Raw genomic sequence first — 16,121 nt, 5'->3', positions numbered from 1 at the left:
GCTAACGCAGGGTTGAAGACGCGTTTTCGGTGCTAACGTAGGGCCGTTACCTTTTAAACCCAACAGAAACTTTTCATCATCCAGCTTTTACTTAAAAATTAAAAGACGCGTCGTAATCCAAAGTCAACTACAATAAGATGAGTAATAGTAATAATAATAGTTTGTATAATTCCAAACCATGAACGCCGGTGAACCCTCTAATTTTAATTTCAGCATACCGGAATCCACAATCAGCCTTCACCCAGAAGAAACTCACATCTTGTCCAATTCTACCTCCACCAAATCCAAATCTACAAAGCCGTAATCGAAGTCAACCCAGACGCAATTCATCAAACCGCCCGGTTTCCAGATTACCCTTACACGGTATCCCCGTTTTGCTCAAAGAGCCCATATGTATCAACCCTTGATCCATGTGGTTCAAGCACCGGATCGGCTATATCAGTTGCAACAAACATGGCTACTGTATCACTGGGAACAGAAACAGACGGCTCAATCCTATGCCCTTCAAGTGTCAACTCGGTTGTCGGGATCAAACCAACCGTGGGCCTCACAAGCCGATCAGGAGTCGTTCCAATTTCCTCTAGGCAGGACACCGTCGGGTAAGTCTAGAATCATATTCTCACCTTCCATTCAAGTTTGCTAACCGTTTTCCGAGACAGACCGATGTGTAGGACTGTTTCAGATGCTGTGTATGTTCTTGATGCCATTGTCGGTTTTGATAAATATGATGCGCGTGCAACTAGAAAAGCTTCAAAGTATATTCCAAAAGATGGCTATGTAAAACACTTAGTTTCAAGTGGACTCAAAGGAAAAAGATTAGGGGTAATGAGGGAGTATCCTTACTTTGGATTTGGTAATGACACCGAAACGTTGAATAAGTTTGAGAAACATTTTGATGTATTAAGGTGAACATTCAACAACCTTTGTTTATCTTTTGTCTCTAAAATCTATTTGTGACGTTTCTATCTTGTAATTTTGCATGAAACAAGACGAAACGGGGCTATCTTGGTAGAAAATTTGGAAATTATCGACTTCGAACGCATAATTACAATGTTTAATGGGGAGGATATAGCACTAACAGCAGAATTCAAGATGGCTTTGAATGCTTATTTAAAGAAGCTCGTGGTTTCACCTGTTAGATCTTTAGCAGATGTCATAGCCTTCAATGAGAAACATGCAGATATGGTAAGTAAAGATCACATCTTGACTGGTTGACCTTGTGTATAAAGAATAAACTTTTGAGGAGTGGCCTAGTGGTAAGTAAGGGTGTAAATGAGCTTGAGCCAAGCCAGAGATTGACTAGGCTCGCTCAAGCTCTATTTCTAAAACTTGAGCTCAGCTCTTGAGTAGTTTTCTGAGATCAGCTCGGGCTAGGCTTGTTTATTACTTGTTAATTATATATATATATATATATATATAAATATATATATTTATTATTATTTTTTTGTATAAAATATAAAATACGTTATTTAGTTATTTTAATACTTATATAAATCTAAATTCAATATATCAAGTTAAAGTTATATAAATAGTAGGCTCGTTCTCTCTCGTGAGACAACTTAAGCACAATAACTGGCCCAGGCTCGTTTAAACAAAGCTCAAATCGAATTATTAGCTAGCCAATCTAGAGTATCTCATGAGCGGCTTGGCGCGTTTACACCTTAATGGAAAGCACTTGAGCCCCTCTACTTCCACAAGCTTAGTTTTAGTCTCAAGCTCGTTTAATGTGTTCTCATAGTTGAAATTGATGCAGTTTCGGAGGCGATCAATGGCTCGAGAGACTCATGATTAATCAAAAGACGATAAATTGAACCGAAGTTCCAAGAACAATGTTCTTCTAATAATAAACTTAATCACAAAACTTCTAAACAACCTTGGATCCATATTTATACTAAACATGGAAAAAGATAAAACTAGGAAACGAGATAACATAAAATAATAAAAGATATTAAAAATCAAAATTCAAATATAGAGATAATTCTGCATCACACTCTCCATCTTCAAAAAAACTCGTCCTCGAGTTTTGCCTTCTGATCAAAGCCACCCGAATCAAACGGAACATCAACCCAATTTCGGTTTTTTATTATAACAACCCAACTAAACAATTCAATCTCGCAGGTCATCTTGCCCAAGTCTGAACCTATACCACCAGGGTCGAAGGGAGCATTTGGCGAACTGTTTTCTTGATCGATAAAAATATTTGGACAGGAGCTTCGTAAGTCTAGCCTGAACAAAGCAATGGGCTCATGTGCATTCTCTTTCTTCTTGGTTTGCATGCCATCACTAAATTTAGAAACAATAATATTATCGTCAGTTTGAATCTTAATCAGTTCCGAAGGTTTTGGTTCAAAAATCGAACCATTATCTTCAAATTAAATTTTCAAATCTGCACTTCCCGAAGAATTTGGCATTTCAGTTTGCAATTTTCCCATTACCCATGGCTGAATTGTTGGTGACTTCACGAACGATTCATCTCCTCCGTCCACTGAACCACCCTTAACTACTATTGTGCCACCAGAGACCATCGCATCCTCACCATCTTAATCGTCTCCTTGTGCTTCCTTTTTTCCCTCTTGAACAATAATCCCGTCAAGAACCTTTTGCATGAACACACATTCTTCCCTCATCGGGTTCAAACCCGTCTGAATCGAATTTCGGTCCGTCTTCCGACACACCCTCCAGATAGATTGGTTCAAAGAATAGGTATGGATGACGGCTAAACGGCTACTGCTCTCCGTCACCACCTTCGTCCCAGATGACGGTGCTTGACTCGGTTTCCGTCATGCACATCTCCTGTTGTAACTCGAGATTGCGGACTCGTTTTCGGAGCTGTTCGATCTCTTCAAGATCGCGGACTCGTTGTCGGAGTCGTTTTATCTTCTTAAGATCCTGTGGGTCGGAATAGACTCCACCGTTGCCTCGGTCGGTGACTCTGCGAGTAGGATGTCGATCTTCTCCACGGGCACATGAATAGAAAACACTCATGTCGTTGCCTCTGTCGGCGAATCTACGAGCAAACAAGTATTCACGTTCATGTCGAGCCATTTGAGAACCAAAAGCTCTGATACCAACTGATGCAGTTTAGACTAGCAATCAAATAGCTAAAGAACACAATGATTCTATTCAAACAATTCGAACCGAATGATTCAGTTAACAAAGCTTAAAGCTTACAAATTCTTTATTAAAAATCAATCAACTGTCTCAACAAAAGACCTAGCAACTTTATTAATAAATAAAATAAACAATTGGGCCGGGCCAACTTAATGGACTGGATGCTCCTGCATGTGAAATAAATTAATATTATTAAAGAATGTTTTTAAAGACCCATAATAGCCATTGTATTATGTACAGGAAAAGATAAATAAATACCCTCAAGACTTGTTTTTGGCAGCTGAGAAAACTAATGGCATAGGCAAGTCAGAGAAGGAAGCATTAATAAATTTAAAAAGAGCATCAAAGTTAGGGTTTGAAAAGTTGATGAATGATAACAAACTGGATGCGTTAGTAACACCATATTCGAGCAGTTCTAGTGTTCTTGCGGTCGGGGGATACCCGGGAATCAGTGTGCCAGCCGGGTATGATAAAAGTGGGACCCCTTATGGTATTTGCTTTGGAGGTTTAAAGGGGTCAGAGCCAATATTGATAGAAATTGCATATGGGTTTGAACAAGCAAGCAAGTGCAGAAAGCCTCCTGTAATTAAGAATTAGCTGTGATCTGCTTTAAATATTGTAATTGTATCATTTATGACACCATGTATTTGGATGTGTGTTGTATTATGCTTTTTGTTCATTATATATTTATTTGAAAAAGCAAGTTTGTTTATACTTTAGAATTCTTGATTTCTTCTGGTTTCCTGAATTCAGAATAGTTTCTCATTTGTAAAGATTTATTTTCTAATCACAATGTAACCTTTTAATCATGAATTTGGCGTCAGCGTACTCGATAAATCTTACCAATAGCAAAGCTATGGTATGGTAGGGTGGTAGGGTATAACCGTCTGATGAGGGTAAGATGTAGACAGCCTTATCTCTACTTGATAAATCCTTTTTGTTTCCACGTCAATTGAGGCTTCATTTGATGACGAATTCGGTAAAAGTCAGACGAATACTATACCCATAAAGTAATATGATTATGATTATTATTATGCAAATACCCCATCCTAAAAGCAAAAATCTATCGTATCCTTCAAACACAAATCATTATCCAAGATGCCTTATAAAACCATAATGGCTTAAAAAGGCTATTAACTTAATTTACAACATCACACACCCTTCCAGTATTCACAATCTTTTTGCTGCTCTAATCACATATTTAGCTTAGAGGAGGAGACCTCTGAAGTTAAGTGGTCCTGTAGACAACTTTCTCAATTCTTTAAAGCACTCGTTATTGTGACGCCCTGAATATGAACGCGGTGTCATAAGATTTAGAGTTCGATTCCCATTCGAGTTCCTATGGAGAGTCGTGGGCAAAGTCCCATTTGTTGCCTTTCTAAAACTATTAGCTCTCCTTGGACTCGGCTTGGACCCATATATAGATTCTTTTTCTGTAAGTAGCAAGTCTTTAAGCTTCTTTTGATCCTACACAAAAAATGTAATGTGAGTCATGTTAAATGACAAAAATACCCTTAATAAGTAATCTGGGCCGTCTAATCAAAAGGCATTTGCCAGTGGAATTTTGTGTTGTTTTAAAATTGTTCCGTTGTGTATCAGATCTAAAATACTCTTTAATAAAAACGTTGATGTTTTGTGTGCCAAAATCAATATTACTTTGTTTTTCAACCAAATATTTTAAATACCGTTTAAAAAGGATAGAAATTTAGTCGAACAAATTACCCCCATCCGCTTCTTTTCCTCTTCCTTTTGTAGTCTTGAAAGCTTATATTCCACCAAAATCATCACCAACCACAATTTTTATAAAAATAAATAAAATAAACCATAGGCGAATAGCATTTGAAGAACAAAACAAAAACGTGAAGCATCATATTACAATGCATTAAAAGTGTAAAACTCACCTCATCATAAAGGACAACTTATTTTTATCATCTTCCCATTTGACAGTTTTGCGTATCAAGTTATCCACAATGGCTATAATCGATAGATCATAAGTATATAACGGTTTGATCAACCTTATGAAAGAAAACATGTTAAGAAAAGAAAGAAAATATATACATGGAATCTTCTTGGTGGTAATTCGCGCTCGTTCAGCCCGTTTTAAACTTATATGACCACTTCTTCCACCACTGAACTAGTTTGGATCCTACCAAAAAATTATGAAAATTAGATTTTAATAATCCAAAATTTGATAACATAGATAATAGTGGGGCCATCATAACAAAATAATCAAATAAACAATATATAGTGGGACCATCACACCAATAATCCACGTATAAAATACGATTCCAACGTATATCCACATTTTAAATAAAGTTTTTTTGAACAAATTTATTTATACGATTTCAAAAACACGGATAAAATAACCAATCCTTGATTCTGAGATCTTCAAGCTTCTTTCTCTGGGCAATGCCTACGGCTGGCTCAATGATTCCGGGATCAATTAGGTTCCAAAGTTGTTTTGCACGATTCTCCATCATTTCACTCCAGTGTTTGTAATGACCATCGAACACAGGTATCTTCATATTCTCATCACTCATACTCGCAGCACTCTTTTCAGTGATTGAAGTTTTTTGTTTTCGCTCTGATATCAATTGAAAGAGTTTCAATGGTATATGATAATTGCTCAAAAAGCTTAAGTGTTATAAATGGCCATAATCGGCTATAAATACAACAAAGATGCAACGGAAATAAACTAGAACTACTACAAATAAGGAAGCACTTTTTATTTTATTTTTATTTTTTCACAATAGTCATGAAACGGCCACAAATTTTCATTTCAATTTAGGCATTCAAACTCGTTGAGTCGGCCCTGCTCTGTAAATTGATTTTTTAAAATGATAATAAATGTGAAACTGTAAACTACTTAATCAAACAAACAGAAATAAAGAAATATGAAAACATATTTTTGTAAATAAGTAAGTTGATTAATTATTAATTCAAATTTTAGTAAAAGGTTATAAAATAAAAGTGATAAAAAGAATTAAAAAAAAAAGATAGTAATAAAAAGATAAGAAAAGAATCTGAAAATTACAAATCCTGCAATTTAGTTGTAGAGATATAAGTGTTATTTAAAAAAAAAAAAACTAATAGAAAATCTAAATACCAGTGGAAATAACTTGATGTATAAGGCATTTTTTATATAATTCTGATTTAAAGGACACAACATTCAGGCGTAGTTAAAGGACACTGTAAATTACTCTATTTATTAAAATACAAAAACAGACGGAACAATTGTTCATCCCAACCCGCCCAACTTATACTAAAAGAGCATTTATTTTGACCTGTTACCCAATCTGCTTGGCATAACAAATTGCTTACCAGAATCTATCATTGCATTAGATTTGTCAATAGTTGTACTAGGATCAGGCTCGATGTGCGTTTCGAAACATTATTCTTCCAATTCTACCCTCATCTTTATGACCAGTTCTTTCATCCGGCTTCTTTTCAGTTTATTTAGCCTCTCAACCTCTTGTGAAGCCTTTAACAAGAATGATGCTATTAATTGTTATGTAATAGTATAACCAATAAACAAAGAGTTAATTACACATAGGGTTTGACAAAAATAATAGTTTTGGAGTCTAAGTTTGTAATCGTTGAAGAATGATGGCACAGAAAGAAAAGAAGAAATGAAGCGGGGGAGGAAAATTATGTTATCTTGGAATGAAAATTGCATACAAGAAACAAACCATACATTCACGCCGTATATGTAATACGGTGTGTAAGTTACACGTCGTATAACATATACGGCGCGTACACTCTTATACGCTCACAAAGTTTAAGCGTAATAGGTTTGGTATATATAATTTTCAACATACACATGTTAAGGGTCTAACACTAACTTTTGTTAAAACATCTGCTAAATTCAAAAATTGATAGTTTTTCCATTTTAGCTAATTACATCAATGGTTATTGTTGTAACAACTTTAGGTTCTTAATTAAACTACTTGTACAATTAACTCTTAACTTGTGATTTACTTTGGCAATCGTTTTCCAAGCGTAGTGTATACTTTCATATTAATTATATTTTCGAAATTTAGTTAATAGTTTTAAATTTTATGTGACTAATTAAAATGGCAACAGTATCATTTTCTAAAAATTTAACAATAGGCAAATATGTTAAATTACCATGACTAATAATGCAATTAAGCTAATCTATAACAAAGAAAAAAAAAGAAGACATGGGTACAAACCTGTTGGATAATCTCGGTTGCAAGAGCTCCCGGTTCAACAATATCGGCTTCCGACAGTCGAGTGATGGATGCAATTCTAGAAAAGTGGTGTTTTTCTTCTCTTGTTGTGTCCATTATATTCCAAAGTTCAAATAGGGATGCTACAATTTCTTTCAGCTGTAATTTTATTATGTAAAAGGATTATTTGCTATTGAAGTAAAACTATGAAAGCTAGAATTTTATTCCTGCCAAAAGTATAACAAATTGACATTTTCTTTCCTTTTTTAACCACCTTTACATCCTTTAAAAGAACTAGACGTTTAGTGAACTATTTGACGGAAAGTTTGTTTATGTTCGTTCATTTATTAATAGAGCGAGTATGAACAAAAATTTTGTTCGTTTAACTAAAGGAACGGACATAAACACACGTCTTGTTACGTCCGCATATATTCGTTCATTTATGTTGGTTCACTTATGTTCATTTATATCCACAATTATGTGCGTTAATTTATGTCTGTTTATATCAAATAATTTGTGAATGTTCATTTTCGTTTGTTTAAAGCAAGGCCGGCCCTAGGGTAGGGCGAGCCGGGTGGTCGGCCGAAGCACGTAATTTTTGGGGTCTAAATTTTTTTGTATGCATATTTTTATAGGGATGAGATCCAATACAAATAACATTAACATACTAAACATACAAATAACTAGAGTAATTACTATTTTAAACTAAAGTAGTTATGTTACAAAAAATAAAATAGTGTCATGATAATTACTCTAGTTCAAAAGTTATAGAGTAATAATAATTATTCTAATGTTAACATAATTACTCTAGTTATTTATACACTTCTCATGATAAAGGTCATTTTTATTTGACCCAAACCCTTTTATATATGTATTTTTTTTTATTTTTAATAAAATAGGCATGGATTTTAATCTTCTTAAATGTATTGGGTCCAAAACGTTTTTTTATCCATAATCTATTGACCTAAACTGCATGGTTGATCCTTGTGGTTTGCACATATTGCATGCTTGATCCCCAAACTTAACTAATTACATACTTGATTCTTATAGTTGTAAACCTATAACTAAGGTGGTCCAGATGTATGAATTTTGTAGCTGCATTGATCCTTACCTGCTAACATTGTTAATTTTTTCAGTTAAGTCTATGTAAAATAACCAAACTACCCTCAATATTAATAACACCGAACTAAACACTGCCACCAAGTCACCAACCCACTGTAAAACTAAAAACCACCACCAACAATTCAGCAAAGAGATGACAAGGGGCTATAAATGTTTTGCTGAATTGGTGGCTTTCGATCTGAACATTTGTAGCCCCTTGTCACCTCTCTACTGAATTTGTAGCCCCTTGTCACCTCTCTACTGAATTTGTATGGTGGTGGTGTTTAGTTTGGTATTATTAATATTGAGGGTAGTTTGGTCATTTTACACAGAGTTAACTGAAAAAATTAACGACATTAGCAAGTAAGGATCACCGTAGCTATAAAATTCATACATCTGGACCACCTTAGTAATAAGTTTACAACTATAAGAATCAAGTTTGTAATTAAATTTGGGGATCAAGCATGCAATATATGCAAACCATGTCGATCAACCATGCAGTTAAGTCTAATCCATTTAAGCTATTGGGTCCAACCTAAAAATAAATAACGCTAATCGTCATTTAAAGAAATTAACTTATATATTTTATTACTCATTAGGACTACATGCATTTTTATTTCTGGCCGGTCGAGACATTTAAATTCCTGGGAACGACATTGGTTTAAAGGTCCATGCAAATTATTTGTCATAATTACTAATTTCAAATCAAATTGATTTTCAGATTTTAAAACCGTTAAAACTAATTTTAGGAATAGTCATATAGTATTTTAAACTTAAATATTTTTAGTTTAACAGGTTTCTATTTGTGTTAATTTATTTTCATGAATTATTCATTTGTTTTTAATGTTAGACGAATAAAGATGGATGCATCCGTTTTCTTAACGAACGAAGATGAGCAAAAAAATATGTTTAGGTAAGTGTTCGCTTTGTTTGTTCATTCAATAAAATCAAACGAACATACACCAACAAGTCTCATTCATGTTAGTTCGGTCTGTTTACAAGCTGTTTAGTGGTACCAATTCCAATAAAAACTTTGACTAATATATGGTCAAACAATACCTATTGAAAGCGGTCTTTTCGTTCTGTTTTCAACTTAAGAATGACATTCTCAAGGCCTTCCAATTTGGTATCGCTTATATTTGTGGCATGCATGAGGCTTTTATTGTGCAAGCTCGGATGCACCGAATTATGGACCCAAGAATGTTGCACATCAAATGCACCTCGTTCACATGCATCAAAACTTTTTGGATACGATTAGACTGCAACACAGACGATGGCTCGACTTAAAATTAGCTCCATTTGATATAAATATTATTTTTAGTCAATTGATATTTTTTTTTAAAATAACCCATTTAAACATGAACTCATTTTAGTAAGAACTATTAGACATGAAAAGAAGTGTTTTTTCTGAAAGGGTGAATTTCAAAAATTTCTTGCAAATAAAGTATCATATTTACCCATTTCCTTATCTAACAATCAAGAATTATAACATTCTATCCTTACCTTTCTCAAAACTTTCAAATTTCACATTCGTCCCTTTTTAATCTTCAACAATATTTTTTTTTTAATTTATAAAACTTGTTCATTCATTAAAACAAAATAACAAATTAATTTTCTTTTCATCGGCTTCTTTTGTAACTTTTTAAAATTTCTTTTAGAACAAGTAAAAAAACCAATTAGACTAGTATCATATAATAATACGGTTTTTTAACTTTAAAAATGCCTAAGTAGTAATGATAATTCTCTATTTATAAAAGGGATATTGTTTTTAAATACTCTTAACTTTGACCCATTGGTAGATAGCACTTATAACTTATGAAATGTTCCCCATCACTCCCAACTTTTAACATATTTTCTTCTGGCACTCCCAGAGTAACGAGACACTAACTTCGTTAGTATTTAGGGTAAAAAATGTCATTTTTAAAAATTCAAGGAATAAAATCAAAATTTTGTTTATTATATATTCAACATTCCTCTCCACCCAACGACCACCCTTCTTCCCTGCCGACAACCACCACACCATTGCCACTATATATGGAAATTATGGATCAAAAGTGTAAAAACACATATTTTAAAATTTTTGTGTTTAAAAACCACTACAGAACAACAATTTGAGTGTCTAACTGAATGATTACTATGAGAAACCAGTGCAACAAACAACAAAGTATTGATTAAATAATCGATCAGTATATCACGTGTGTTAATAAACCAATTAGAAACCCTAAACAGTTTCTATTTATTGTTAGCACTCATACCATGCTGATTACCATTACCATACCATCTCTGATGCACGGCCGTGGAATTGTACGACACATGATGAACCTGTTGCGAGTACGACATCTGAACCGGCCGGTATCCATTACTATCATCAGAATCATTACAGCGCATCCGTTTTAAATACAACCGGTACTTCTGAAAATGACTAGCAACATTTTCATGAGTCAATCCGGAAGGTTAATCTTGAAGTATCAACAAATTTGAGGGTTTGTTTTGTTAAGTTCATTTTAATATGGATTATTCTAGAACAAGATTGTCTTGGTTTCCAAGTTAGGTTTGTCTTGGATAACAAGTTTAGTAGATTTATAAATAGGGGTCTAGATTATTGTTTATTGTGAGTCAAGATGAGTCTCTTCTCCATTTATGTTTGATAAGTTCGTGATATTCGTTTGATAAGTTCGTTTGGTTATATAAAAAGAGTCGAGGGTTGTCACCCCAAATTTCTTGTGTTCGTTTGTTTGATCTGATTGTTTGATCCATCTGGGCCAAGAATTGGTATCAGAGCTTAGGCTTGTTGTTCGTAGAAGTTCGTGAATTACAAATTTTGTTTTGTTATGTTTGTCGTGACTTGCAACTAAGGGAAACAAATCAAGCCTTGGAGATGCCATCTTTTTTGTGTTCATAAGTTTTAGCGACTGAGGTTTTTCTTTAAAATCTTGAGACAGCACATATATATTATTTTTTTTGTTCATCGCTAGAACAAGAAAAAAAAGCAAAACCGTTTGAATCATCGTCGATTGCGTTAGTATTGTGGCATGGCCGATGATAAAGAAGGGAGCTCAGGAACAATGAAAGAATTGATGGGTGGTTTTGTTTTGCAAGCTCCGAAGTTAACTTCGACCAACTACGCATCATGGTCGGTTATGGTGAAAATTATATTGGGTGCGAATGGTTTGCATGATGCGATTGATAAAGAAAAGGATGTAGGAATTGAAGAAAGAAAGAAACTTATGGCGTTAGGTGTTTTCTTCCAAACCCTACCTGAAGACGTGATGCTTCAGATGACCAAGTATTCAGAACCAAAAGATTTTTGGGAAGCGTTAAGAGTTCGTTATCTTGGTGCAGAAAGAACTCAAAAGGCTCGTGTTCAAATGCTAAGAACCGAGTTATATGGATTGAATATGGGGAGACAAAAAGTATTAATGATTATGCAGCGATGTTGGGTGGAGTATAGTCAAAGTACAAGAGCTTAGGAGCGGTACTTGAAGAGGAGGTTTTGGTAAGAAAATTCTTGAACTCTATGCCGGATAAGTATTTACCTTTTTCTTTGATGGAGCTACTCGCAGACATTGAAACAATGGCGTTTGAATATGTGGTTTAACGTTTAAAGGCATATGATAAAAGAAACAAGTTCAAGAATGTGAATGAAAGTTCATCCCAAAGTCAAATCATGTTCACCAAAACCGAAAAGAAAGTTGAAAACTACCGAGGACGTGGAAGATACAATGGATGAGGAAGAGGGAACCCAAGATGGAATGGTGAACGTGAGAATGATGAACAGGGTGCCGGAAAAGGAACCCAGAAGAATGGCAAGACAGAAGGAAGTATGTAACGTGCAACAACTGTGATAAGATTGGGCACTACTCGAACGAATGTAAAGAACCGAGTAAAGGGAAAGAAGAAGTGAATTTAACAAAGAAAGAAGATGATATTTATCCTTCTTTGTTCAATAAAGAAAGTAAGTTTGAATGAAGAGAGGGTTATCCCTTGTGTGTCTGAAAAGGATGAAAAGAATGAAGGAACGTGGTACTTGGACAATGGTGCAAGTCATCATATGTCAGGGAAGAAATAGTTTGTTACCACCTTAGATTAACGAGTTTCAGGTCAAGTGAAGTTTGGTGATGGATCCGAGATCGAAATCAAAGGTAAAGGTAATGTGACTACGGTAAGTAAGTCTGGTGAAGAGAAAACGTTTTGTGATGTTTTCTATATGCCTAAGTTGAAGACCAATCTTCTTAGCTTGGGTCAGTTGGATGTAAGATTGAAATAGCCATTGGGATATTGAGGCTATATGATCAGAAAGAGAGATTGTTGATAAAGATTCAGAGAAATCTGAATAGGACGTACAACATCAAGCTTCTGGTATGTTGTAATCCTAACAACTTTGAAGATGAAAAGGGTGAATATTATGATGTGAAACCGATTATGAAAGTGAAGGATATTCAGTTTGGAATGATTCCAAATGATTTGTTTGGAGTTCGTGAAAGCATTAGTCAAGAACGAGTTGATGAAAAGAAGCGAGTCGAGAAAGAAAGTAGCAATGTTGCTTGTGACATTCGTCAATCTTTGATTCGTTTTCGTATTTGTAAACCCGACCCGTTGGGTCGTTTCGATATATTAAATATTTTAATAAAGTGATTCTCGAAATTTAATGTTCATTATTCGTTATTCGTTGTTATTCAATTGTTTATAAATTCCCGAGCCTTAACGTACGAATAAACGCGTAAATAATCCAAAAACCGAACACTATTTAATTCGATTATTAAGTTTAGGGTTAAAAGTGTAAAACTTGAAAACTTTATTTAACTTAGAAGGTATTGATATTATCATTTAAAGGTTCTTGAAAGTTTTGGGGCTAAAACTGTAAATTATATTTAAATTATAATATTATAACAAAACCCTACCCGCCCCCCCCCCTCCTTTCCCCTTTTTTCTGGCCGGCCGCCGGTGGCGGCGCTGGCGATGGTCAAACCACCGTAAAACCTATTTTTTTTGCAAAATAGTTATATAAAAACGTTTCTCCGTCGTCGTAAAACATTAACCAACTCATTAATTTTGTTATAACAACCTGTAGCCGCGTGAATTAAACCCGCGATCCCCGCCGGATTTTTCGTTAATCAAATCCTTGGAATTAATGCGTAGACGCTCCTTCCACTAGTATAAATAGGACCCTAACCTTCATTAGAACTCGCTCACTCCTCTTAATCCCCCTCTAATACACCGAGTTTCTGTAATTGGGAGTTTCTTGGTTAACTTTTCCGGCAAACTTAATCTCGGCCAAACCAAAATGTATAAAGGTAATTGTTATATGCTTATTATTGTCGATGAACCAATAAACAATAACCCTAAAATAATTTGAACAACATAGAACAGAAACCCCAATTGATAAAATTAGGGTTTATTGATTGATTGATAGGGTTTATGTTCTTGATAAAGGAAGAAGATGAATTTTCATTATTATATATTATATAATGTTTTTCAGATGTAAAACGAATATGACTCACAGCCCAACTGGTTAACTACATAACATGTATCCAACAGACCCGGGTTCGAAACCCGGGTCAAGCGCTATTTCATTCTTTTTATTTTCTGATGATCTGTTTATTATTAATATTAAATAAAACCATTAAACTGTAATACTATATATGTATATTTACAACCAAGACCTTAACGAATATGAGGCCTAGCTCAGTTAATTAAACATGAAACTAATAACCTCCGGACCCGGGTTCGAAACCCGGGTCAGTCACGTTTTTTTTATATATTATTTAATAACAGTTTATTTATTTATAACTAATAAATCATTTTAAGCAATTAAAAATCAAAATAAAATTATAAAATTTTTTTTAAGTTAAATAAAAATTATATAAATTAACTATAAAATGTATCTCACCATTTTACACTAGAAACCGAGTTTTTCATTCTCGTAAGCCGTAACTAAAAATCGTATGTTAATTGCGACGTAAACTTTAATATATTAAAAATCATCTCGTTAAAACAAAAATTATATTTTTTCGACTTGTAAATATTAGTTCAAGTATTTCAAACATACAAACTTCGTATCCCCGCCGTTATAATAATTAAACCATATTAATAACCGATTTCCGTTAAAACATAAATATTAATATAATAATCAAAGAGCCGTAAAGTTTGTAATAAAACAATAACTAACTTCTAAATCTATTCATTTAACCAACTTTAAAGTTCCGTTAGAATAGTCATTTAAAGTCATGTTTATTCTTATTATAGTTCGTACGGATTGATTGCTTCGGTTCCTTTGACACCTTCAAGTCATTCTTATTCCTTTTTCACTTCAATTACTAAGGTGAGTTTTTCACCACCCCTTTTTAATGTTTTAATGTTTTGGGGTAGCATATGTATCCTTATAAAAATTCAAGTATTATTTCTTCTATTACCAAAACTACAATTCGTATACGGACTTGTGTGTTACTTGTATTACTTGCACGATTGGGAAGCCTCATTAAGTATGATCATACGCCCCCCTTTGCACTCTGGTCCATTTGTATCGAGTGTAAAAGGGCCTCATTATCCAAGTACGTTGGTTGTTACCAATTGGAAAGGACCTTACTTGCGCGATTATCCAAGTACGTTGGTTGTACCAACTGGAAAGGACTTACTTGCTCGTTTATCACATGTCTATGAATTGTATGGTTTTTATGTACGTATTTAAACTGTGGAAACTCACCAGCTATATTTATAGCTGACTATATTTTATACATATGTTACAGGTACCGTGATTAGGGGTTGAAGTATTGAAGACACTTAGATTACTTAGGGTATTTCAATAAAAGAACTATTGTTATGGTTATGTTTTGGTTTGAACTTGTATTGTTACTTTCGAACTTGTGTTACTTGGCTTATTAAATGAATTAATGTTATTATGGTCACTTAATAGTGCCACATGTGTTTGAGCAATCTGTACGTCACACTCGGGAGTTTCCGCTTAAGCCGGGGTGTTACAGATTGGTATCAGAGCCGTGGCTATAAGATAGGACATTAGACGTAGTGTTCTAGTTTAGCTATAGCTTAATTGTTTAAATTGTTTAGGTTGCATGATTAGAAAATTATGTGGGCCTTTATTTGATTGTTTGAACGCACTTACTATTATTGCTATGTTGCTTAATTCGTTTACGCCTCATGTACACAAAGCACACACAAGTCCAAGGCTTATGCCTAAGCAAAAATTTTCAAAATTTTCAAATCAATTTCTATTATGGTGTTCCGATAATTCTCTGCATAAAGATGACTCGTCATAGCGGGTATGTACTAACTGGAAGGGGGACGTGCTTGTTTCCCGAACTCTTGACACCAAGGTTAATGAAACCTAAGGATAAGCAATGCGCATAAATCCCAATCAGCCGCGGGACCTGGTTGCTTACCTGGAGAGTTCGGGAAGGGCATGAAACTTATTAGGCCAAAGCATACTACACCAAACGCCATACGATTCACCACTTTATGTTTTCAACCGTGATCATGTCTTCTTTGTGATAAGGATATGGTTGCACTCTTAGGGGTCATAGAAGTCATGGTGGTTCATGCAACGTGTGACTCCGACCCTCTATGTTTTACAATATGTTTTAACCGAAAGTCTGTCAAGTCGTGGTGATACACGAATAGCCAGCTTTTGGGTTCGATTTACTTTTGAAATTTCGATGTTGTGTTGGAACACAAGAGTCCATGGTGGTTCATGAAAAACTCTAA

At 34.4% G+C, this 16,121-nt stretch overlaps 1 protein-coding gene and 1 pseudogene across 1 annotated transcript; one reads left to right on the top strand and one right to left on the bottom strand.

Annotated features, from left to right (window-relative positions):
• Positions 1-390: 390 nt before the first annotated feature.
• On the top strand, positions 391-3,803 carry LOC143570202 (putative amidase At4g34880). The gene is made up of 4 exons (XM_077055919.1): positions 391-599; positions 660-905; positions 990-1,185; positions 3,352-3,803. Exons 1-4 carry the CDS (start codon positions 454-456, stop codon positions 3,706-3,708), a joined length of 945 nt encoding a protein of 314 aa, XP_076912034.1. The 5' UTR covers positions 391-453; the 3' UTR covers positions 3,709-3,803.
• Positions 3,804-4,317: 514 nt separating this feature from the next.
• Positions 4,318-16,121, bottom strand: part of LOC143569765 (65-kDa microtubule-associated protein 6-like) — a 30,948-nt pseudogene continuing 19,144 nt past the window's right edge.

Source organism: Bidens hawaiensis, unplaced genomic scaffold, assembly GCF_021521415.1.
Source record: "Bidens hawaiensis isolate Kalapana, Puna unplaced genomic scaffold, B.hawaiensis_p1.1 tig00001269_1, whole genome shotgun sequence".
Taxonomy (NCBI): domain Eukaryota; kingdom Viridiplantae; phylum Streptophyta; class Magnoliopsida; order Asterales; family Asteraceae; genus Bidens; species Bidens hawaiensis.
This window is presented reverse-complemented; position numbering and strand designations above follow the sequence as displayed.